Below are 26,769 nucleotides of genomic sequence, written 5' to 3'. Positions count from 1 at the left end.
TACTCAAATCACAGAAGCATTTTTCTCATATATCAGAAGAGAGCATTATGACACCTCACCAGAAGCAGGGCGTCCCTGGGGGAGGCTTGGTGATGTGGCAGAAAATCAACTTTCAAAGCTTTATAGAGTCCATCATAAAATGACATCCACCTCCTTTCATTTCAATCCAAGTGCTTTCAAGAGTACAAAAATAAACGTTAGAAATTAACAGGCTGCTTTTCTGATAGACCGAACAGTAGCTACTTGGACCTAAAGGGCAAATTTTATTCATCATGTATATGTTTTAGTAAAGTGAGATTTGTTCTCATTGTGGGAATTCCCACACTGCCGCACTCCTATGTAAGAAAATGATAGACAAGCATAGAGAATGATGCTGCATAAACGCTGATAGCATAATAGCCAATTAGAGGATTATAAAGCCTGAGTTTATTAAAGTATTATGCAAATACTGATTAATAGTAATACCATAAACTCACAGAGCAAGCAAAAGCATGCCTGATTCAAATTATAGGAGCTTTTATTTGCATTTCTACAGAATCTATTATTAGTGGGTCTCAAAGCACCTTACAAGTAATAATTATTAAAGCTCATAAACATGACCAGTAAATTTCATGTTGTGAAGTAAATATGAAAGAATTCCTCTTTACCTCACATATATTATAAGACCTAAATTCCCAAACAAAAGTAGGGTTCTCTGCATATGGGGACTATTCATACGCTATGGGTGTCTTTCGCTATGGTTCTATAGGCTTAGAAACGGGTTGCTATGGATTCAAGGCTTTCCTATTGAGTACCTCAATTTATGCAGTTAGAACTCTTCACTTATTTTTGAAATTTTACCTATGTGATAGCTCTAAACAAATCTTGTTAGTATATTTTAATATCTCTCAATTGACTATAATATCAAATTTTAAAGGCAAAAATGATGTCAAGTTCACGTGAAAGTACTTTAAAATATTTTGGAATATTACATGGAGTTTATTTTTCCTCAAGCTGTACCCTGTTCTGCGGACTCAGCACAATCAGTGAAGCCTGTGTTTCTTTCCGTACCCTGCAGCAAGCAGTTGAAATGTCGTAAGGGTTTCTAATCTGCATGAGAATGCTCCTACACCCTTTCTCCTCTACTCCTCCTTCTCTCTTCCCTCCTTTGCAATTCCCGTACTCTCTAAAGCTAGCACACATTGGAAAGGCAAGAATGTTTCAGGTGTCTGACTCTCCCTGTCCCTCCATGTCAAGTCCTCAAGCTTCCCCCACATTCATACTCAGTTTGATTTACTTCTGGTGCTGAGAGTCTATTTAATATATTGCAGTTTCCAGTCACTGTTGTGAGGCAGCTGGACTTTCGTACTGTACTTATACTTCAGTGGCACGCAGATCCAAAGAAATGTGTGGACTAGTGAGCAACTTCCTTTATAATTAGGATGCTGGAGACTCGAGAGTCGAATGACTTGACTGAGGTTGTGCAGTTGGTTTCTGCCTCACAGAATCGGGGCCAGAGCTCGGGTCTCTAGGCTCTTAAACCAAAGTTTCCCCTTCTGTCTCGTGGTAGTTGTATACTGCTTTGAATCACACACACAAATTTTGAACCAGAAACATTGGAGCAGAGTGAGAGGAAACACTTTGCTGATTTTATCCAGGACGTGAGTCACAAGACTAGAGGTGGAGCCTCAGGGATCTGAAGAAAAAGGGAGCGATGGCCAGATGTGGTGGCTCACGCCTGTAATCCCAGCACTTTGGGAGGCCGAGGCGGGCAGATTACCTGAGGTTGGGAGTTCCAGACCAGCCTGACCAGCATGGATAAACCCCGTCTCTACTAGAAACACAAAATGAGCCGAGCATGGTGGCACATACCTGTAATTCCAGCTACTCGGGAGGCTGAGGCAGGAGAATCGGTTGAACCTGGGAGGTGCGGGTTGTGGTGAGCCGAGATTGCGCCATTGCACTCTAGCCTGGGCAACGAGAGGGAAACTCCGTCTCAAAAAAAAGAGGGGGAGTGATGTTCTTGCAGAATTGAAGGGGTAGACCTGGGATTATCATTTGGAGGAAGGAGCTGAATGACTGCACGTCAAGGGGAATAAAGCGCAGGTTGAAGTGGAGACAGGGCAAGGTAGAAGAGCAGTCTTAGGAGGATTAGAAGGATGGTTGAGTTTATGGCGATGGCGATAGGTTATTGATAGAAAATAAAGCAAAACTCAACAGATTGTGGGATGGATGGTCCTTAGGGTCTGTGAAGCCTCTCAGGATGATGCCGGAAGGAGAGGGAGAGATGGGGCATGTGCAGCAGGTAGCAAAGTTCTCCAGGAACACAGACTACTGGCAAATCCCCGGGAGACAGGGGTGACAGGAGGGATGGAAACAGAGAGACTGGAGGGATGGTTTTTGGAACTCTGTAGCTAAGTGTAAATTCTGTGCTATACTTCAGAATTCTAATTTTCATATTTTTCTAGGGAAAACTGAGGCTGCCATCAAAAACTTCAGTCCCTACTACAGTCGTCAGTACTCTGTGGCTTTCTGCAATCATGTGCGCAGTGAAGTAGAACAGCAAAGAGATTTAACGTCACAGTTTTTGAAGACCAAGGTAAGCCATGGATATTTGGTTTACATGTTTTTCCCCTTGAAGAAGGCTATATAGCACACAATATTTCTGAAATAAACAATAATTTGAACGGCAGCTTTTAAAACTGCTCTGAAGTCATTTCATACTCAAAAAAACTCTATTTGCCTGGAAGTTGGAATATATGATTTCTTTTTGCTGATAATAATCCATATACAAAGGAAATTAGCATGAATCCAATATTGTTATGTATTTTTCCCACATGGATGCTTTGTTTGTATCAGAAACTTTGACTTGCTGTCGTGAAGTTTTGGTCATTGATCAAATATGAGTTTCTCTTTGAACCCCCTAATTTATTCTTACTCCTTTGCTCCGTTATAATAAGTAACACTGCCTCAACAAATGTTTGTTAGCACCTACTGTGTGCTAGGCTATAGTCCAAGAACTGGGGAATTAAGACAAGTTCTCTGCCTTCCTGGAGTTTATATTCACATGCAGGAAACAGACAATAAACAAGCTAATATCAGATGACATCAGATAATAATAAATGCTAAAAAGAAAAATAAAGCAAGAGACTTCTTTTATTTTTGAGATGAAGTCTCGCTGTGTGATTCAGGCTGGAGTGCTCACTGCAGCTCACTGCAACCTCTGCTTCCCGGGTTCGAGTGATTCTCCTGCCTCAGCCTCTCGACTAGCTGGGATTACAGGTGTGTACAACCACGCCCAGCTAATTTTTGTATTTTTAACAGAGACAGGATATTCACCATATTGGCCAGGCTGGTCTTGAACTCCTGACCTCAAGTGATTCACCTGCCTCAGCCTCTGAAAGTGCTGGGATTACAGGTATGAGCCACCGCGCCCAGCCTAGAGCCATGTTTTAGAGAACGTGGTTAGGGGAGCCCTCTGTGGAGATAACATTTAAGCAGAAACTGGAGTGCAATGAGAGTAGGCTGTGTGAATATTCGTGGGAAGAGTATTCCAGGCCTGTAGAACAGCAAGTGTGAAGACCCTGCCACACAAAGGAAGGTCGGTCTGCTGGGAGCACTGTGAGTGAGGGAGGAGGGACGAACAATGACAGCATAGAAATAGGGCAGGACCACGTCTTGTCAACCTGCGGATCACAATAGGGTTTTGATTTTGTTTTGTGTTGGGAAGTCCCACTGGAAGGTTTTGAATACAGAGTGACATATAATTTTAGATGATCTGTCTGGCTTCTCTGTAGAGAATAGACTATGGGGCAAGAGAGGAGAATGGAAACTGGCGAGCAGGATACTGTAGCATCCAAGGGAAGAATGATGCCAAATTGGACTGGGGTGGTGATGGCCACGGTTGTGAGGAGAGGTGTTTATGATAGAGCTGACAGAACATACTGTTGGGTTGGGTGTGAGATAATAGAAGAAGAGAGAAATCAGTGATGACTTCTTGGTTTTTAACCAGAGCAAATAAGTGGATGGAGTTGCCTTTTACTTAGAAGGAAGAGTCAGAGTGAATGGGATCACGAGTTCCCTTTTGACCATGTTAAGTTTGAGATGCTAGTTTGACATACGCCTGTGGAAATGTTGAATAGGCCATTGGATGTTTTCATTTGGAGCTCAGCAGAGTGATTGAGGCTGGAAAATAGAAATGTGGAAGTTGTTAGCTTATAACTGGTATTAAGGCCATGGGCCATAAAAGAGGGAAAGAATATAGACAGAGAAAAGAAACAGTACACTGGCCCCTTCAGCATTACGAAAACAGAAAAAGGAGAAGGATCCAGCAAAATGGACTAAGAAGAAACAGTCTATGGAGTAGGAGAAAAATCAGAAAAGTATAATGTACCAGAAGACAAATAAAAAAGGGGTTTCAAAATTAAGAACTCAATCCCATTTATAATAGCAACCCCCAGCCACCACACACACACACACACACACACACACACACACACACACCCCTAGGAGTACATTTAACCAAGGAGATGAAAGATCTCTACAAGGACTACAGAACCTGGATGAAAGAAATTGTAGACAACACAAACTAATGGAAACACATCCCATGCTCACAGATTGGAAGAATCACTATCATTAAAATGACCATATTCCCCGGAGCAATATACAGTTCCAATTCAATTGCTATCAAATTACCAATTTCATTTTTCACAAAATTAGAAAAATTAATCCTAAAGTTCATATGGAACAAATAAAAGCCCGAATAGCCAAAGCATGCCCAAGCAAGGGAACAAATCTGGAGGCATCACATTGCCTGACTTCAAATTATACTACAAGGCTATACTAACTTAATCAACAGGTACTGGGACAAAAATAGACATGTAGACCAATGGAATAGAATAGAGAACCCAGAAATAAAGCCACATACCTACAACCAACTGATCTTTGAGAAAATAAAAAAAATAAATAATGAAGAAAGGATACCCCATTCAATAAAAGGTGCTGGGAAAACTGACTAGCCATATGTAGAAGAAGGAAACTGGACCCCTATCTCTCACCATGTACAAAAATTAACTTGAGATGGATTACAAACCTAAATGTAAGACCTGAAACTATAGAAATCTTAAAATAAAACTTAGGAAAAACTCTTCTGGACATTTTAGGCAAAGAATTTGTGGTGAAGACCCCAAAAACAAATGCAACAAAAATAGACAAATGGGACTTAGTTATACTAAAAAGCCTATATACAAAAAAAGAAATAGTCAATGAAATCAACAGGTAACCTACAAAGTGGGAGAAATATTTGCAAATTATGCCTCTAACAAAGGACTAATGTCCAGAATCTACAAGAAACGCAACAAGAAAAAATAGCCCCATTAAAAACTGGGCAAAGAACATGAGCAGACATTTCTCAAAAGAAGACATACAAGTAGACAACAAACACATGAAAACATACTCAGCATCACTAATCATCAGATAAGTGTGTATTAAAACCACACCGGCTGGGCGCGGTGGCTCACGCCTGTAATCCCAGCACTTTGGGAGGCCAAGGTGGGTGGATCACCTGAGGTCAGGAGTTCAAGACCAGCCTGGCCAACATGGCAAAACCCTGTCTCTACTAAAAATACAAAAATTAGCCAGGCGTGGTGTCACATGCCTGTAATCCCAGCTACTCAGGAGGCTGAGGAGGGAGAATCACTTGAACCCGGGAGGTTGCAATGAGCCTACCTCACGCCACTGCACTCCAGCCTGGATGACAGAGTGAGACCCTGTCTCAAAACAAAACAAAACAAACATAAAACAACAACAAACCACACCAAGATATCATCTTACACCAGTAAGAATGGCTGTCATTAAAAAGTCAAAAAATAACCAATGATGTGGATGTGGAGAAAAGGAAACGCTCATACACTGTTATTAGGAATGTAAATTAGTTCAACCCCTAGGGAAAACAGTATGGAGATACCACAAATAACTAAACAAGAACTATCATTCGACTCAGCAATCCTACTACTGGGTATCTACCCAAAGGAAAAGAAATCATTATATAAAAAAGACTCCTGTACGTGTATGTTTATCACAGCACTGTTTTTAATAGCAAAGTCATGGAACCGACCTAAGTATGCACCAGTGGTTGACTGGATAAAGAAAATGTGGTATATATACATCACAGGATGCTACACAGTCATAGAAAAGAACAAAATCATGTCCTTTGCAACAACATGGATGGAGCTGGAGGCCATTATCCTAAGTGAACTAACTCAGAAACAGAAAATCAAATACTACATGTTTTCACTTATAAGCAGGAGCTAAGTAATGGGTACACATGGACATAAAGATGGAGAGAATAGACTCTAGAGACTCCAAAAGTGGGGAAGGTGGGAGGGGAATGAGGATTGAAAAATTACCTATTGGGTACAATGTTCAAGATTTGGGTGATGGGTACACTAGGAGCCCAATCCCCACCCTTACACTTAATTCCCATGTAAGAAACACACATACCCCTTGAATATAAAATTTAAAAAACTAAAAATAAAAAAGAAGGGGTTTCAAGAGAGAATAAGTGATAAGTGAGTCACATAATGCTGAGAAGTTAACCAATTTATTTAGCAGCATGAGGACGTAGGGGTAAGTGATTGCTTTCCCTCATAAAACAGTGATCTCAAAATGTGGGGAGCTTGTTAAAATGCACATTCTGGCCCACAGCCCCAGAGATTCTGATGTAGTAAGTCTATGGTGAGGCCCCATTTTTAACAAGCTTATCAGTTGATTGAGTGGCCCAGGTTTTAAGAAAAGTTGCACGTAAGAACTATGAAGTTCATCTTATACCATGGTTTCAGTTTCATTTAAAGAGAAGAGATTCTCTCTTACCTTTTAATGAGGCAAGATAGGAGACTGCTGCATTATCTGTCAGGTTAGAATATTAAGCGCTGGAATCTGGAAGGGAATTTGTTTCATCCCTTACATGAATCTTAAAAGAGATTGGCATATCTATTTTTTTTTTCTGTGTAGTTCATTTAAAATTTTACTTGAAAGCAGAGGGGTAAGTTTCTGAAGGCACTATGATTTTTCAGTAAAGGGAAAATAGATGTAAATTCAGTGACACGTAAAAGACAAAGCCCATTTGTATATTTTGAAATAATTTGAGAATTACACAATGAAGCAGGATGGGAATTATCCTTACACAGTTAACCCAATGGAAGACCTAACTAGGAATCTAACGGCAATGCCTGTACAGTACATATATCACCATGGTTAATGAAAAATCCTCAAACTTTTAAGTAGAAGAGGTAGAACTGAGGTGTTCTGGCTTGATACCTGCTTATTCTTTAACCAAATAGCAAACACAATCTCCTTGAGTGGCACGGAGAGGGGTTCCCATGGCTTTGGGTTTAAGAAAACCATTGAGCATTAGAGGCTGCATCGGCAGGTGTATTGAATAGGAGAACGGTCTGTTAATTCTCCTGCTTTGCGGGGATTAACCCTGAGACATGTTCAGACATATCCTTGTGGATATCCACACTTCACACTTTCCTGCCTCACTCCCTCTCTCCCATAGAGTTTATCAAGCATATATTGAGTGCCACATGTGTGCAAGGCATAATAACCTTAAGTAATAACTATAATTCCTTCTACCATATGCTTCTGTTCCTACAGCATAATAGACGGAAATGAAAATCATAAAAATACCAATAAGACAAATATTTGCATTGGGTCAAGTGGAGCAGGAAAGGGAAATTGTGGGGGGAGAGGAGGAATCAACAGTTTCCCCAGGATCTCAGTGGAAGATAGTTTCCTCAACTATTCCTTGAAATACCATGGATAACTTAGTGGTAACAAGGAATGTTATCATTTGTTGTGATAGTTAATTGTGTTCATCTTCTTTAAGCCACCATTGATGCCTGGAACTATTTTGTATGAAGCAGAGCTATCACAATTTTCTGAAGACATAAAGAAGTGGAAGGAGAGATACATTGTAGTTAAAAATGATTATGCTGTGGAGAGCTATGAGAATAAAGAGGTAAGACACTTCTTTGTTACTACTGGTTCTTGCACTATTCTTAAAAGTTTAGCTGGGTTGATTGGTGTGCCCTCTCCTTGGAGACTGATTCATTCAGTAAGCACTCATTCATGTAGGTACCTGTTTCAGCTGACAGATACTGATTGAATGCCTACTGCATATCAACTGTTATACAAGGTTCTGGGTATACAGCAGTTGGTAAGACAGATGCTTGCTGTCTAGTGGCAAGGTAGACTTTGAACAGGTGATTACAAGTGAGTATGAAGATGGAAGGACCAGTATTTGGCATAGGAGCCTTTCCTATGATCATTCAGCCTCGAGGTCTTTCTCAGCCACTGTCCTGATGTCTCTGCTCTATGTCCCTGTCTTCCCACTCCAAAGCCCTGTGCGTGACAGGTGGCTGAGGAGTTATTTCATAGGTTGTTATTAAATTTGAATCTGCCTGGGTTTGCCTGGGTTCCTAGGAATTCAGAATGCCTCACATACTTTATTCCCATGGAGGTATGTTTTTTTTTTTTTCATTTAACTTTTTTTCTGGTTATCTCACTATTTTCCTTATCTGTAAAATGTGAAGATGAGATAATGGGTGTAAAGCATTCAGCACCTGGGAGGACTTCAGTTTTTATTGGTTCCCATTTCTTTCCTTATGTAGGGAGGTAGTATGGTACAGGGGAAAAAATATCAGGCAGTGAATTTGGCAAACTAAAGGTTAGGTCGAGTTGTGCCATTAACTAGAAGTGAACTCATTGATAAGTGACTTCCTGTCTTCAGGCCTCAATTAAGGTAAACAGTTAAGTCAAATGATCCCACTGTCCTCCAAGATCTCATACTGTACACATTTTTTAGTCTACATAGACCCTCAAGCTTCCTTTGAAATGAACAGGTACATTTATCAGTGAAGGATAGTAACAGATTTAGAACTCTGCTCTCTGGCCTCTGAGCTCAAGAATAGTCAAGATGGCTGGGCGCAGTGGCTTATGCCTGTAATCTCAGCACTTTGGGAGGCCGAGGCAGGCAGGTCAACTGAGGTCAGGAGTTCGTGATCAGCCTGGCCAACATTTTGAAACCCCATCTCTACTAAAAATATAAAAATTAACTGGGCGTGCTGGTACATGCCTGTAGTCCCAGATACTCAGGTGGGTGAGGCAGGAGAATCACTTGAACTCGGGAAGTGGAGGTTGCAGTGAGCCGAGATCACCCTACTGTACTCCAGTCTGGGTGATGGAGCGAGACTCCATCTCAAAAAAAAAAGAGTAGTCAAGATAGTCTTCATAGAGAACTGTGAGGACTACTCCTGATGCTAAACCATTAGAAAGAGGCTTCAGACTGACAGACCAATCTGTTTCCTTCCCATTTCTGATGGAAAATAGAAATAAAATATACTACAAATTTATTTCACAAGCTACCAGGCAAAGCTCAAGTGATCTCTTGGGTAGACTTACTCTTTTCAACATTTATTAGGCTAATATTTTCTCTGCTTATCAATATTAGGATTTTATTCAACACTTGATTTGTACTCAGCAACAAAGTATCAATACACTACAAATAATGATAATAACAAGTAACTTTATGTTTTGTATGACCCATTACAATGTCCTTTCAGAAGAGCTTGAGGAGGGACAGTGTAGCGTAATATGGCCCATATTTAGGGCTTTGACTCATACCTTTACCACTTACTTACTAGATATGCGCCCTTGCCTAAGTTAGAAATCTTGAGCCTCGGTTTTCTCATCTATAAAATGAAAGCTGCGTGATTTTTTTGCCATGGTGTTGAGCGGAGTAAGTGAGTGAATGTACTGAAGCATTTAGCATACGGCTGGGCCTGTGGTAAGGCTAGAGCTGGGTGTGGAGCAGTTGTTGGTATGATTACTAGTAACCCATTGGGAGGAAACAGCCCTAGATCTTGTTCTTGGATTTATTAAAGTTTTTCACTGCATTTAACTGAAGTTTCATTTTGAATCAAATGTTGGTGTTTTTCCTCTTTTCACTTATTTCAGCTTGCTCTCTCAGCTTGCAGTTTGTACATTGCACTGCTTTTTGTTTGTTCATCATTTTTAACTGAACCTGTTCACATTGTTAAGATATGGTGACTGAATTTGCTAATAACCAAGTATTTTTTAAAACTTGGAATTTTTTAAAGTTCATGCAGTTTGTCATAATTTCTCAAAGTTTTAATAATATCTTTTTTTTAGTTTATGGAAGTATCTTATAAAATTATATCTAAGAATTACGCATTAAGTACCTGTAAATTGTCTATTATTTTATTTAGAGTCCGATTTTAGCTGGCAATTAAACAGGAAAAGTAAAACATTCTCACTTGATAGTCGGTATCTATTTTGTGTGCACTGGGCCTGGACAGACATGAATATGAATCCTGGATGTGTCACCTACTCACTGCTGGGCCATGGGCAAGTTATTCAGTTTCTTTGCACTTCACGTTTCCCATTTGAAAAATGGAGATAACATCTAATGCATAGTACCGTTTTCAGGATTAAATGGTATAATGCTTATAAAAGCCAATATTGGAGCCTGTTATAACTAGTAATACAATTCACTTTTGAGTCCAGTCTAATAAAATTGCTTCTAAATCGTCTTAATATCATACAAGTTTAGATTCTTCTCTCAATATTATTGTTTCACTATAATGTAGCTCTGTGGGAGTGCTTAGAGCTGTAAGGTATTATTTCATGAGGAACCCTCAGTTATGTAGAGATCCTCCTTCCTGGGTTAATCATTTATTCAGAAGAGTCCTCCAGTCTTCCTTCTTAGGATGAATAGGTCAGACTGCCAGAATTCTGTGATAGTGGGTATATTCTGCTTCCCTGACATGCTTAAGCAGTTGATTAATTGTTGTTACAAGTATGAAGACAAGCCTTTTAGATATCTGAGAGTTTGTTTTATTAGAATCTCTTCACTATCTTATTGCCGCAGAATACGTTACCGTTACTCTGATTATGTTGGTCAGATCAACATTATTTACTTATTTCCAAGAGTACATTCTAGATTTTGGGTTTCAAAGTTTCTTAGTTTCAATTCTCAATGTGCCTTTAGATTACTAGTTTCAGAATTTTGCCTTGACTTTAGCCCTCCCGTCAGGTGCACATACTTAAATTTTATCTTACCTGTATGTCCTTGTGGGCATATGTGCTTACCAAACTGCTTTAATAATGCCCTGTGCCTCTTTTCTGTGTCTCAAATAGCAGAGCTTCTTGTCTGCTGGCCAGAATTTTTTCTGATGTCACAATGCTGTACTTTCATCTCAACCATTTTGCTGCAAAGCGGTTTCACATCTGAGGGCAAAGTAGTGGCATATTTTCTGCCAACATTTTAATGTTTTGATGAAAATCCATGGTAACTATCATTGCCGCTATGTGTTCCACAGTCTCATGAGTCATCATATGTGGCCCACGTCAGTCACCAAGCATTCTGTGCAGTATTTGTGTGATCGTCACCTTTGTGGTTGTTATCAGAATGATTTAGGTGTTAGCATCTGAAATGACAAATGTGGTAGGGACTTTCTGGGTTACTGAGATTATGTTTTCCACATTCAAGAACATACTTAGGGTGAATCTCCCTGAGATTAGGGACTCTGATTTACCATGTTGTGACTGTCACATGAAAGTATTAAAATATTACCTTGCCATTAGCAGGTATTCAAAACATATTTTTTGAAGAAATGACTGTAACTCAATAACATAGTATGTGGATTGCTATCTGTGAAAGTCTGAATCTGTCTGTTTGTTTTATTCCTGGTATTTTCCAAAAATCAAATGGGGAAAAAATATCATTCCTGTATGCTTTCCTTCCCCAGGCCTATCAGAGAGGAGCTGCTCCTAAAAGCCGAATTCTTCCAGCTGGTGGCAAGGTGTTAACCTCAGAAGATGAATATAATCTATTGTCTGATAGGCATTTCCCAGACCCTCTTGGTGAGTTGCTGATCATTCTTTTCCAAGGCAAAATGACTAAGCTTATTTGTTTAGCAGAGCAGTGTTTCTCAGTGAAGGAGAGGGATTTCCCTCCAGGGACCTTTGGCAGCATCTGGAGACATTTTTGTTTGTCACAATTGGAAGGAGGGTGCTATGGCTTTTAGTGAATAGAGGCCAGGGATGCTACAAAACATCCTGCCATGCACAGGACAGACCCTAACAACGAAGAGTTTTCTGGCATAAAGTATCAGTAATGCCAAGGTTGAGAAACCCTGGGCTAGACACTCATGCCCCATAGACAAGAGGAAGATGTGATTTCTGTAGTTTAGGAAAACATTTTACCACTTCCGTTATTTCTAATCCCATTCAATAATACACAGTCAGTCTCTGTGTTTCTAGCACATGGAAAATGTGCTATCAGCCAGGTATCTTGAAGCTTTTGGAATATATTGCAGGCTTTGATAGCACTCCACAAGGCAGCAGAAATAAACAGGTAGGGCCCACTCCATGACATATACAATCCCATCTTTTAGTAAGCAAGCCTGGAACTGTCAGGGAATACTATTTTTCTAATTTTAGGATGATATACAACTAAATACCCTAAATAGACAAAAAAACCTTTTAATCAGTGTTACAGTAACTCATAGCTACTGTGAAAAAAAAAAAAAAAAAGCATTGCATTAATTTGCATATCTATAAATAAAGCTGGGATGCTGCCATGGAAAGAGAATTGGGAGACTGGATTTTTATCTAGTTCTGGCTGTGCCACTTACCAAATGCTTTAGCTTAGCCGGCTGCTGAACAGTTCTGGTTTCTATTTCTTCAACTCAAAAACAGGGCTTTGAACTTTCTAGCTCTAACTTTCTTTGATTCTCATTCATTCCACTTTTTACATATGGAGAAATGATGGCTAATATATAGACCAAATAGGGCATTTCATAGAGATTCATGAAGCGTGGATAATGTAGTAACTCAATTTGGCTTCGCGTAAATCATACTACCCAGTAATTACTTGGTTCTTGAAGACAGCCCTGGTTCTTATTAATGGACATAATAATTTAATTAGAATTTATGGAGAAAAACATAATCATTTTATCAATTGTTATTTCGGTGCTGACTGCTTAGCATAGTGTTTTTAATAACACAATTACGGGATTGGTACATGGACCATAAACCAAGATTAACAAATTATTACTAAGTAATTCATGCTAAAACAACATTTTATTGCACTATGCATATTATTGTATTTTCTTTTACATCTACTTATATGCCCTTGGAGGTGGAGCTGCAGCTAGAAATGGGAATACCAACATGTTGACTCATCCAAATCTCTCTCAAACTTTCCAATGAAATCAGTCAGAAGAGACAATATGTTTATTGATTTATTGCTGAAATCATATTGGAAGGAATGAAAAGGACTAAAGAACACAAGTCCTGTGTGATTAATCCCAGTTGGCCCAAGGCTTCAGATTGGGGCATTTCAATGACTTTTTAAAATTGTGTGGTGTGACCTTCTGACTTTTAAAATAGAATATTCTACAGTAGATCAGTTGTGATATTCTTGTAACTCAGAAAAAATTCACTGATGGCATCTGGAAAATTGTTGTAAAAGGTTGAGAGATAACTAGAGGCTAATAGGAATGAATTTTATGGGCTTGTTGAGGCTTTTTGAATGCAAAGGGTCAATGTTGCTTTTGGTTGCTTGTACAAAATTGTGGCATTCTTGGAGAGGGCAAGGAGGATTGATAGAACCATGTCAATGAAGAAGACTGACTCTGTGATATTATTTCTACTGGAAAGAATAAAGGCATAATAAAGATGGGAGGCTTATGAATAAGTGCATTTCTTGGAAAAAGCACTAGAGGCTTATGAATAAGTGCATTTCTTTTTCTTTTCTTTCTTTCTTTCTTTTTTTTTTTTGAGACAGAGTCTCGCTCTGTTGCCCAGGCTGGAATGCAGTGGTGTGATCATGGCTCACTGTAGCCTCAACCTCCTGGGCTCAAGTAATCCTCCCACCTCTGGGACCACAGCTACATGCCACTATGCCCAGAAAAACAAAACGAAACAAAAAACAAAAAAGGAATTGCAGAAACAATAGTCTTACTCTGTTGCCCAAGCTGGTGTTTAACTCCTGAGCTCAAGTGACCCTCCTGCCTTGGCCTCCCAAAGTGCTGGGATTATAGGCATAAGCCACCATGCCTGGCCAATAGGTGTATTCTTTCCAGAGTGTTCAGCTAAGTTGATAACAGAAAAAAACAGCCCCATGTTTTGTTAAAGTAATTCACTTGTTTGGCATTTACTGGTTAGCATCTGGTCCACTGCATACAACAAAAAACTCAAAGTTTTATTATTTCACTAAAGATATTTGGATATTCGTCCAGGGCTGATGTGGACTCAATTTGTCAGAAGCTCAGGCTCTTTCTTGCTTTCTCCCCCTTTATTTCTAGGTTGTGGCCCCTATTGGCAGAGTCCAGGGTGGCTGCTGAGCTCCTACCATAGTGTTCTCATTCCAGATAATAGGGAGGAGAAAAGGAAAGGAGGAGGGTACAGTCACTTTCTTTAGAGATACCTCCAGGAAGTTTCATATGCCACTTCAGTTTATATCTTACTGGACAGATCTTAGTAGCTGTGGACTCACCAAGCTGCAAGGGAGGCTGGAAATGTAGTCTTATTTTATGTAGTTACTTGCCCATCTAAAAATCAGGGGCCTTATTCTCTCCAGAAAGTGAAATAGATATCATGTTACAAGTACAAGTGTTCCTATAGCATTCAATCATTCATTCATTTGCTCATTTTCATGTTGATTCATTCCCAGCATTGTGCTAGGTCCTGGTGGGCCACGGCTTGTGCTCACAGTGCATTCTGCTCTGTTACCTTCAGATTCTGGGACACCGGAACCGGGCTCCCATATATCCCCAGGAATTTATTCTTCATTTAAACCAATCCTGATTGATTGATTGATTGATTGATTTTCAGATGGAGTCTCGCTCTGTCACCCAGGCTGGAGTGCAATGGCGTGATCTCGGCTCACTGCAACCTCTGCCTCCCGGGTTCAAGCATTTTTCCTGCCTCAGCCTCCTGAGTAGCTGGGATTACAGGTGTGCACCACCATGCCCGGCTAATTTTTGTATTTTTAGTAGAGATGGGGTTTCACCATGTTGGCCAGGCTGGTCTCAAACTCCTGACCTCATGATCCACCCTCCTGGGCCTCCCAAAGTGCTGGGATTATAGGCATGAGCAATCCTGATTTATTAATTTGCCAGAATTGACATGGTTCTGTAGCCTCCCATGTGGTTATGATTCATTTCCCTGTAATCCCAGTGCTTTCAATGGTCTTTTAGAGAGACCCTCTTCCTTACCTTTCCCTGAGATTGGTGCCTAATACATATGCAGGAAGCACAGAACTAGCATTTTCTTCTGCTTGTTCTCTGTGACTCTGGAAAAAGTTGGGACTCATTTAACCAAGTGCAATATCATGTAATAGGAATGCATGGAAAGGAGTAAAGTTTAGGTAGGGGTTCTGAATAGTAGTGGGTTTAAAATGAGTTTCTTGGAATTGATTTTGAGGGAAGAGGTAAAAGTCCCATTGTCTAGGGCTTTAAAAAATATCCTAGGCCAACACAGCATATTTTTCATTCAACAAACTGAAGTTGAACATCTGCTATGTTCCATGACTGTGCTATGGGCTAAGGATACAAAGCTATGGAAGATGCAGTCTGCGTCTCTTGGCGCTCACAGTGAGTAGCAGTGGTTCTGCTCTCTGGGGAGGAGAACAGCACGGGAATCCATCTCACTCCCTTTCCCCACCTCCCCACCTTGAGTATGGGCGCTGGGCATGAAAACAGGTCATTGTAGTATTTGGGGAGAACAGGGTAGGGAGCACCTAACTCTGTCTCTGGTGGCAGTGGGATGTGCCAGCAAAGGCATCCCAGAGGAGTGGCTTTTGAACTAACTTTTGAAGGATGAATGAGAAATTTGTATGGGAAAGCATGATGGAAGGGGAGGAAGAGAGGGTTCTTTGGACTGTAGGAACAATATAAAAAGTCATGGAATGGGTGAACACACCCTGGGAGGGTACAGGCAGAGTGGAGGGGAAGCCAGCACAGAACGGGGCAGACACCAATGCTTAGCGAGGAGATGGAGAGAGTCGGCAGAGGAACCAATAAAGGTGATAAAGAAGAAACAAAATTCTACAAAGCATGAAGGAAACCAGGAGAGAGGCACTCCTGGAAGTCATGGGGAGAGAATGTTTTCAAAGAAGGGGTTGTTAGCAGCAGCAAATATTCCAGGTTAGATGAAAAGAAGCAGCCATAGGCTGGCAGTCAGGATGACATAAGTGGCCTCAGCAGTTGGGTTTCAGGAGTTGGTAGGGACAGGAATCAGAGTGAGGTGAGAATAAGGTTGATGGCATAAAAACAGCAAGTGGTGTTTGGCAGTGACAGGGAGGAGGGAGAGAGTGCAGGGCAGAGAGCAGCCCTGTTGGAGCTGGAGCCTGCAGGGCCGGTAGAGTGAGGGGCTGCACAGGTGGTCAGTGGCCTGCAGAGGGCCAGGAGGGCAGAGGGAGCTCTGTGGGTCTTTAGACATAAGGAAGTTGAGAAAGATTGTGCCCAGGCTGGGCACGGTGGCTCATGCCTGTAATCCCAGCACTTTGGGAGGGCAAGTCAGGTGGCTCGCTTGAGCTCAGGAGTTTGAGATTAGCCTGGGAATCATGGCAAAACCCTGTTTCTACAAATAATACAAAAAAACTAGCCGGGTACAGTGGCTCATGCCTATAATCCCAGCTACTCGGGAGGCTGAGGCGGGCAGATCACTTGAGGTCAGGAGCCTGGCCAACAAGGTGAAACCCTGTCTCTACTAAAAAGACAAAAATTAGCTGGAGGTGGTGGTATGTGCCTGTAATCCCAGCTACTTGGGAGGCTGAGCCAGGAGAATCGTTTGAATCTGGGAGGTGAAGGTTGCAACGAGCAAAGATTGTGCCACTGCACTACAGCCTGGGCAACAGAGTGAGACTCTGTCTCAAAAAAAAGAAAAGATTGTGTTCCTGGTATCCTCACTGTCGTTGTGGTGTTGGGTAGGAGGCCAGGCAGCCGGCGGCAGTGGAACAGGGCAAGCTGGTGGAGGGATGCCACAGGAGCCGGTGCTCCCAGTTTCCCTACCCTGTGAAAATATCTCACCAACTTTCCATCCCATGCCCTGCCCCTGATAGTTACCCTCACGACCTGAAACACATATTTGAAGTAAAAGATACACGTTTTAAAAGGTATTTGTGTTTTCAATATTTCTTTAGCCTCCAGTGAGAAGGAAAACGCTCAGCCCTTCGTGGTCCTGCCCAAGGAATTCCCAGTGTACCTGTGGCAACCCTTCCTCAGACATGGCTACTTCTGCTTCCACGAGGCTGCTGACCAGAAGAGGTTTAGCGCCCTCCTGAGTGACTGCATCAGGCATCTCAATCATGGTATGGCGGGGCTCACCTCTCGTCCCCGGGGCGGGAAGTGGGGCAGCCCTCGCTGAGTTGTCCTGGTCCATCATCTGTTGCAGTGATTCTTAGAAAGAACCGCAGATTGGCCAAGTGCAGTGGCTCATGCCTGTAATCCCAGCACTTTGGGAAACCAAGGCCAACAAATCACGAGGTCAGAAGTTCGAGACCAGCATGGCCAGTATGGTGAAATCCCATCTCTACTAAAAATACAAAAAAAATTTAGCTAGACGTGGTGGTGGGCACCTGTAATCCCAGCTACATGGGAGGCTGAGGCAGGAGAATTGCTTGAACCTGGGAGGCAGAGGCTGCTGTGAGCTGAGATTGTGCCACTGCACTCCAGCCCAGATGACAGTGCGAGCCTCCATTTCAAAAAAAAAAAGAGCCACAAATGGTGCTGCCCCAGGGAAGAAGAGGGAAACAGGTAAAGGGAGAATTCTGTGCACAAGGAGCCTTGCCTGCTTGCTGGTTTTCAGGCGGGTCCAGGAGGCCCCGGTGAAGCAGAATATGGGGCAGTTATCTGGCCACAAGTTGGTGGGGGCATTCTGACTGCCCTGAGTTTATTCATGTAGACCATTTGGCATATACTTCACTCTCCTTCTTCCTGATTAAAAAAAATCTAAATGCCAGCAAGAACGTGCCAGTTTTCCCTGGCAAATGCTAGTCTTTATGACATTTCCTTCTTATTTTCACCTTTATTTCTGATAAAGTTAAGTTCAGATCAGTGGCACAGTCCGTGGTAATCTAGTATTTGTTTCTGAATCAGTGGTTCTCAAAACTTTAGGGCTCATAAGAATCATCAGGAGAACTTAATTAAAACTCATATTCTTTGGCTTCACCCCCAGACATTCTGACTCACTGGGTACACTGTGGGGCCTGGACTTGGCTTTTCTAGCACACGGCCAAGTGGCACTGATGCTGCTGGTTCGAGAACCACCCTTGGGGTGGTGTTGCTTCAGACCACGTTGCCTCCAGGCACGGACTTAACCAATATGACGTCAATAGTAAAAGAGACTTCTCATTCCAATATGTGATGTTTTTGCTATACTGAGGTGAATGCTGGTTTTTCTGGACTCCACAAAGTCTTCAGTTACAGACAACTGCACTCTTTGTTCTTGGCACTTGGAAAGGCAGCCAGTCTAACACCGAGGGCTTACTCTGTGCCAGCCTCTGTGTAGGTGTTAGGGACAGGGTAATGAAGCATGCACAGTTCCTGTCTCTGGGAGTTGAAATTCAAACAAGGAGGTTGGATAAACATCCACCAATTATCATTTGAAAGTTATCACAGTTAATGTGTTAAAGAGCAACGAGAGGTTACTAACTAGTGAGGAAAGGAGTGCCAAACTTTCAGCTCTCCAGGGGAGTCCTCTATGAGCAGGTGACATTTGAGCTGAGTCGCCTCACCCACGTGCCTTTTTTTTCCTAATATGGTTAATTTCACTGTATACTTATTTTAAAATTCAGAGGTTTCCCTGAGTGTGTCAGTCCTGTAGAGCGAGAGTCACTAGTGATGCATCTCAACTAATTCTTGGTTTTAGCTGTGTATCGATGGGGACTCATGGAAAAAGATAAGGTCAGTCTGTTTTGCCATAGCAACTCTGAGTAACACTCATCATCATACTGGCTCATAACTAGTTAGGAACTTTATGAAAAAAAAAAGATACTTTTATTAAAATCTTGCCTTGTGGTTTTGATGTTCTAGAGACAAAGAATTGCCCAGCACTGACTGCTCCATTTAGCTCATTTTCCACTACACTTGCCCGTCTGTGTTTAGGGCCTTGGTCTAGTAGGAACATGCAGTTGGCACTCGGCACGGGAACCGCGAAGTTTCACTGAGTGCAGAATGCTCCCTGCCCAGCCAAATGGGACTTACTGCATTCCCCCTTTCATGTACATAATAGGAATTTCTCTGAGGAGTTTTTGGATGTTATGTAGCCTGCATTTAGACTCCATTTATGGAAGATTTCAGCCCATTCAAAACCCCACTCTGCTCTCCAGTATGTTATCAAAGGCACCAAGATAATGAGGTCTAGTCATATTTCCCTGGTTCTGTGTCACATTCCTCTGCCCAGAAACTGTTTTATCCTCGCTGAGGCTTTATGCAGACTTAATTTGGCATAACTTCCAGTAGCTCCAGTCAGAACCAGAAGCTGTGATGACATTGTAGGGAACAGTCCTTGACTATCATGGGCCAAAGAGCCGACCTTTCTTTTCTCACCTCTTTTTCTGTTTTTAACAGCACTATGTACCACTCATCTTTATTGTGTCACATTTTCTGTTCTAGCCTGTTACTCACTGTATTATTTTGAGTAAACCAGAAACAGGCTTTCACAAGCTGCCACTTAACCACTTTTTCCCATAATTACCCAAAAACTTAAGAAATAGATTTAAAATTAGAGCTGGGATAAAGGCCAGAAATCCTGAGGTGGCTGCTGGGAGCCTGCTATCCTCTACCTGCATGCCGGTGAGAAAGGGCTGTCAGCCTGCTGTGGCCATTGCTTCATTGGCTCTCAGGTCACCATACTTCTCTGTTGAGAACTGGGTCCTAGGCATTCTAGTATCAGAGGTATGTAAACCAGAGCAACTCCATCTTAAACAGGAGCTGGGTAAAATGAGGCTGAAACCTACTGGGCTGCATTCCCAGACGGTTAAGGCATTCTAAGTCACAGGATGAGATAGGAGGTCAGCACAAAATGCAGGTCATTAAGACCTTGCTGATAAAACAGGTTGCAGTAAAGGAGCCGGCCAAAACCCACCAAAACTAAAATGGCGACAAGAATGACCTCTGGTCATCCTCACTGCTATACTCCCACCAGTGCTGTGACAGTTTACAAAACCATGGCAACATCAGGAAGTTACCCTATATTGTCTAAAAAGGGGAGGCATAAATAATCCACCCCTTGTTTAGCATGTCGTCAAGAAATAACCATAAAAATGGGCAACCGGTAGCCCTCGGGGCTGCTGTGTCCATGGAATAGCCATTCTTTATTCCTTTCCTTTCTTAATAAACTTGCTTTCCCTTTGCACTGTGAACTCATCCTGAATTCTTTCTTGCGCCAGATCCAAGAACCCTCTCTTGGGGTCCGGATCAGAGCCCCTTTCTTGTAACACTAGCAGCTGATGCTAGGCATGTTGATCTCGCTTGGGGTTCCAGGACATGTTGCCTAGTACTCAAATTCCACCACAACCCAGCCCACTTGCCCCAGAAGTATTGGGTCCGAATTTGGCTACATGGTCATGTTGATTCATTCTGAATCTAGAACCCCCTTTGTCCTACTCTTCCTTACAGAATGGGCATTTCCTATTTAACCCTGATGAAGGGCCTGATTGTGCCCTGTTCTCCAACAGTAAGGCTAGCTTCTAAGGTAGGTAAGGGCCAGTAGAGAGCTCTGTGTTTCTCCCTCCTTCAAAGGGGAGAGCAACCTTTAGGAGCCTCAAAGATTATTTTGTATCCTAAGGAGAACAAAGGGACAAAGGGGCATGTGTTTGGGGGTGTGGGTGCGTGTGTGTCTGTGTGTGCATGCTCACATGTGTGCTTTCACGTGTGTTTTGTTTTTATTTAGTTTTGGCACCTCTTCATTGGGCAGGCATAAGAAAATCCCATAAGATTAATCCTTAGTAAAACATCCCACTCCACGTCACTGGACTAAATGTCAAGCCCACTGTATAGCATGATCCTAGAGCAGCAGCGGCTGTCCTCTGTCCCTTTTGGAGTCACACTTTAATCCCTTGTCCCTGATCAGGGAAAGCCATAGTTCTGAATGTCTGCTGCCACAGAATGAGACTTATATAAAGCCAAGATGTTCTGAGACAGTCCTGTTGTCCAAAATGCAATCCTATTCTTCAGAACTTTAGTTTGCAAAATACAATCATTGTAGTTATGGGGTATAGTTAAAGCTCCTGACAATACAGAGGACTGAACACGTGCGATATGGAATAATGATCATTATTGGTGCAAGTCCCTTCTTCCAGCTCAGGATAATAATTTCTTGGCATGTAAATGTGCAGGAAGGAGAAAAAGTGTTCCTGGCAGGAGGAATAGGATACAGGAGGTCCAGGAAGTAAGATAGAGCATGGACCATTACAGGAACAGAAAGAATTTTGTGTGACTGGTACTTAGAGAGGAGAGAGGAAGATGGGCAGAATCCATACTATAGAGGGCTTTGTGATGCATATTAGGAACTTGGACTTGATTATAATAGCAATAGGAAGCCATTAGGATTTTAAGTAAATGAACAACTTCGTCAGATATTCACTTCAGAAAGTTCACAATGGCTGTAGTGTAGGCAGTGGATGAGAGGGTAGCATGGTGGGTGGCCAGGAGGCCACTTGAAAAGCTTTGACTGGCAAGAGATGGCAGTAGCTTGCACCAGAGTGAGGGAAGGCATTTGTCAGTATCAAGCCGTGGTACTCAGCCTAAAGGATTTGGGGGAACAGAGGAACTGGATGTTAGAAGGCAGCCATCACTGGATGAATGCTGATTCTGGAAAGGAGGTGGAATGCTGGCAAAGTTTTGCTCAACAGTGCTGTGCTAGCTTGAAGGACACCCAGGACTGCCATTAAACAGATGTCACTGTTCACATCGTCATAAAAACTTAAGAAAGAGGGGACAGTAGAGTATCTGGGAAGCATGAGTGCACACAGGTTGAAAAAGATAGTGTCAAAGAAAAGCCCATAGAATTTTAGTGAAAAAACCACAGCAATGTAAAGACACTCTGCAAACCATTGCTTCAAGTAAGACTAGTTCAATCACTTATGACAGTAGTAACATCCAATGTTGCTTGTATGCAGTGAGTCAGGTGGAATGTGGAGCTATAACAGTGATTATGTGTTGGAATTGGTTACTCTGTCAGTATTACAGGCCTTGAGCTCTTACTCCAGAAATCCCATACCTTTATTAGATTTGATTTTGATACTTGCAAATTTTAGGTGTTCAATAAATTTGCAGAATTAAATTGAAATTTAGAACAACAAAGGGCCTTACAATTCAAATCAGACAGAGCAAATCCATTTTGGTGTGTTTATTTGAACATGATATTTTTGCCGTTCAACACTCAGCAGCAAATCTCAGCTCTGTTTTCCCCAGCTTATTTCTTCTTGGTCACCTACGAAGCAAGTTCATTACTTGAGAGACTATGCATCTAGTGTGGAGATCAATCAATTATAACAGAAAATATACGATGAATTTTAGTTTGTAATATGTGAAAACATACTTTTGAATTTTATGGCACTTGCTTGTTTATGGACATACACATCTATGAGTTGGAAAATTCTAACTTTTACTTAGGCTCCTTTGGGCACTTTAGTAAAAACTAATAATGTTTAGAGATAGATAAGTAAGAATACAATTCTCGTGAATGTATCTTTGAATGCTTTTACTTATAAAAATATTCTATAGTATGCATGTGTTGAAATTCATACATAAAACTCTCTATGCACTGCAAGCAAAATGCCTGCTGGTTACTGTTAATAAATAAGTAGAAAATAATTTCCAGTTTTCCTAGTAGTCTCCCAAGCAGAATTCTTTAAAAGTGTTCTCTCTGCTTGAGCTACATTCTCCTCTGGAGTATAGCCTGTGCTCTTTGCCTCACATAGTTAATACTCTACAGTTATAAATATTTCTCTTTGTCTCCTTATGAGTATGTGGTTTTTACTTAGGAAGTAGTCACTCCCTTCCCTCCCCCACCTCCCCTCACCCCCGGTCCATGAAACTCTAAATTTGGGAGGGACTTTCATGGTCACCTATTACAATCCCTCAGGGTTTAATTATGATAAGGCTCAAATAGGTCACAGCTAGTTAGTGGCTGAGAACCAGTTGTCCCAACACCTGGCCTTTGACATCTGTTTCAGTTGTACATATCATGTTGTCTTCTCAGTGTTACTTTCTAAAAGACTTATCACTTGGGCGTTTTAAACACGCTGCTATTAAATCAATCTATTCTTTGCATCATATGTTTGCATGATCCAGAGTGAAGCAAATCCACTTAAGATCACCTGAGACCTGGGGTACATGTGACTTCTCGATAAATTGTATGATCTGAGTTTAACTTGGTATTTTGTCCATGGGCTAACCAAGACTGTATCTTTTAGTTTAGAAGTGCTCTGAAGATAAGATATTTGATAGCATAGCTTCTTTCCTGGCTCATTTAGTGTACTTTAAAATGCAAACCATGTATGATTTCATGCAATTTAAGTAAAAACTCTTAATTTGTAAAGGAAGATTACACTGCTTGTGAGGACGTGGGTTGGAATACTTTAAAAATAATAGATCTAAAATATGCCTCTGTATTATTTATACTTATGGATTTACTTAAATTACTTGAAGCTCTCAAAGCAGTTTAAGAGTTGAAACTAGAAGAACAGGTTTCCATCAGAGACTAGAATAAACAGAACTGCTGTCTCTTAGCCATTCAGTGTTTCTCCCCAGCAGTCTATGGGTTATACAGTCCTGGATTCACTGTTGTCTAAAGCTGTGTTGCCAGGAATTACATTTGAATACTTCTTTTGGCCCATCAAACATGGTGCCCTTTCAGTGCAGCCTCAGACTTCCACCCCACCTCCCTGAGTTCCAATGAACCAAATAGTTATTTGGTATGAAGACCTAAAAATTGTGTGGTTATGATAGTTCAGGATGACAAATTGGAACAATAATTTAAAAAACTACGCAAGCAGAGTTAAAGTTCATTTAAGCAAAAAAAATTTTTTTTGTTCGTGCTATTTAGACTGGGTAGATTCCAAAATCACTGGACAGTTTTTGATATTATTATAATTGACTGTGGCAAAGCCTGAATAGCTTTCAAGTTTTGGGTTTGTTTTTCTTCTTTTACTTATAGACAGGATATATTACAATTGAAATATATTTATTAAAATGACATCATAAATGCAATGGCTGTTTTAATATGTGGTTTGATAATCAACATTATGAAAGGACTCTATTTGGCATATAGCCCAGAATTTCTTTTAAATATAAATATCCGGGAGAGTTTGGTTAAAATTCTCATCTGTTGTTATTGAGCAGTGAGCCACATTCATTCTTCCCATACCATGAACAAGCTTCGAGAATGTGATATGGAGGGGAATTATGCTTGGAGTTATCGTTTACTCTATTAGTTGTTTTGAGTTTTTAAAATTAAATATTGAGTAGATATAGAAGAATGTTTGTAAAGTATGTATAAATTATGAAGACCATTATCGTTACCTCTGAAATTTCTTCTGTCATTCCCCAATCCTATAGCCTTCTTTTCCCTTTGAGAAAGCTCCATACGAGATTTTATGTTTTGCTTTTCTTTACGGCTTTATCACATATTCTTAATCATTTTGTATGTTTTTAACTTTATCCATATGGAATTTTACCATATTTCCTCCCATGACTTTTTTTTATTCAGTATGATATTCCAGTGCTTTATCCATGTTATTGCTTGTAACTGCAATTTATTGACTTTCAAAGCTAAACATATTCTATTATATTAATATACCATAATTTCTAATATCTGTTTTACTCTAGACAGACATTTGGGTTGTTTCCACTATTTATTATTAACAGTGCTGCTGTGAACACTTTCTGTTTGTTGCTGGTTTATAGGTATTTAGTCTTGATTGGGTTTGCTAATATGTAAAGTAATGTTTACATCTGTGTTAATGAGTGTATTTGGCATGTAATTTTCCTATTTTTCAGTGGCATTTTCAGATTTTTGCATCAAGGTTGTTTTTGCTTCATAAAATGATACATCTTTTTTTTCCTTTGCTTCATAAAATGATGCATCTTTTTTTTTCCTTTCCAAACTATCTGAAATAGTTTGTGTAAAACTGGAATTATTTGCATGTTTTAATATTTGCTAGAGTGTGCCTGTAAAATCATCTTAGGTGTCCTCTTTGTGAGAAGATCTTAAACTATTAAGTTAAATTTTAAAAATGTTATAGGAGTATTCAGTTTTTCTATTTCTTTTTTTTTGAGACAGAGTCTCAGCTGGAGTGCAGTGGCCCTATTTGGGCGCACTGCAACCTCCCCCTCCTTGGCTCAAGCGATTTTCCTGCCTTAGCCTCCCGAGTAGCTGGGATTACAGGCATGCACCACCATGTCCGGCTAATTTTGTATTTTTAGTAGAGACGGGGTTTCTCCATGTTGGTCAGGCTGGTCTCAAACTCCCGACCTCAGGTGATACACCCGCCTGGGCCTCCCAAAGTGCTGGGATTACAGGTGTGAGCCACCATGCCCGGCCTTATCAACTTCTTAGAAAAACACAGATTTGGACTGGAGAGATTATTGTATATTTGTTTTCTATTATGTTAATTTCTGATGTTTTAAAATTGTCTTTCTTCTATTTTCTTGGGCTTTATTTTGCTGGCTTTGTTTTCTCATCTCTCCAGGTAGATGCTTAGCTCATTGTGATGATTTCAAAGCACTTGCAAATTCTTTAACATTCTTTCCTTGAAAAAATGGAGTCAAATTTTCCTCCACTTGAATGTTGGCCAGACATAGTGACTTCTTATAAATAGCATGTGGCAGAAGTGATGGTATATGACTTTCAAGAATAGGTCATCAGGCCGGGCGCGGTGGCTCACTCCTATAATCCCAGCACTTTGGGAGGCCGAGGAGGGCAGATCACGAGGTCGGGAGATCGAGACCATCCTGGCTAACACAGTGAAACCCTGTCTCTACTAAAAATAATAATAATAAAAAAATTAGCTGGGCGTGGCAGCGGGCGCCTGTTCCCAGCTACTCAGGAGGCTGGGGCAGGAGAATGGCATGAACCTAGGAGGCAGAGCTTGCTGTGAGCCAAGATCGCACCACTGCACTCCAGCCTGGGTGACAGAGCGAGATTCCATCTCAAAGAAAAAAAAAGAATAGGTCATCAAAAAGAATCATTTCTGCCTGACTTTCTCTCAGATCACTTACTTGGGAGAACCTAGTTGTCATGGGAGAATACATGAGCATCCCTCTGGAGAGGCCCATGTAGAGAAGACAACCATGTGAGTAAACTTTCTTGGAAGTGGATGCTTCTATTCTGTCAAACCTTCAAACGATTACAGCTTTGGCCAACATATGACTGCAACTTCATGAAAGACCTCAAGCCAGAACTATCTAGCCAAACTACTTTTGAATTCCTGACCCATAAAATCTATGAGAGATAATAAATATTTGTTGTTTCAAGCCACTAATTTTAGGGGTAATTTGTTTTACAACACTAGAAAACTAATATACTCATTAATCATCAGCCATTTTTCTGCTCTAATACAAGCATTTAAATGCTATAAATTTCTCTCTACATTAGCTGAATCTTACAAGTTTGGATATGCAGAATCATTTGGATTTAAATATTTTCTGATTTCTATTATTATTAATTTTAACTTACGAGTTACTTAGAATT

General features: G+C 40.9%; 1 protein-coding gene across 1 annotated transcript in view; it reads left to right on the top strand.

Moving 5' to 3' along the window:
- The first annotated feature begins 2,447 nt into the window (after positions 1 to 2,447).
- FAM129A (family with sequence similarity 129, member A) overlaps positions 2,448 to 26,769 on the top strand; it is a 99,026-nt gene continuing 74,704 nt past the window's right edge. The window contains exons 1-4 of the mRNA XM_011934172.1: positions 2,448 to 2,578; positions 7,868 to 7,999; positions 11,811 to 11,925; positions 17,213 to 17,380. Coding sequence (XP_011789562.1) covers positions 7,877 to 7,999; positions 11,811 to 11,925; positions 17,213 to 17,380 — 406 coding nt within the window. The 5' untranslated portion in view covers positions 2,448 to 2,578; positions 7,868 to 7,876. The remainder of the gene's footprint in view (positions 2,579 to 7,867; positions 8,000 to 11,810; positions 11,926 to 17,212; positions 17,381 to 26,769) is intronic.

Source organism: Colobus angolensis, unplaced genomic scaffold (assembly GCF_000951035.1).
Source record: "Colobus angolensis palliatus isolate OR3802 unplaced genomic scaffold, Cang.pa_1.0 Scaffold132, whole genome shotgun sequence".
In the NCBI taxonomy this organism is placed as follows: domain Eukaryota; kingdom Metazoa; phylum Chordata; class Mammalia; order Primates; family Cercopithecidae; genus Colobus; species Colobus angolensis.
This window is presented reverse-complemented; position numbering and strand designations above follow the sequence as displayed.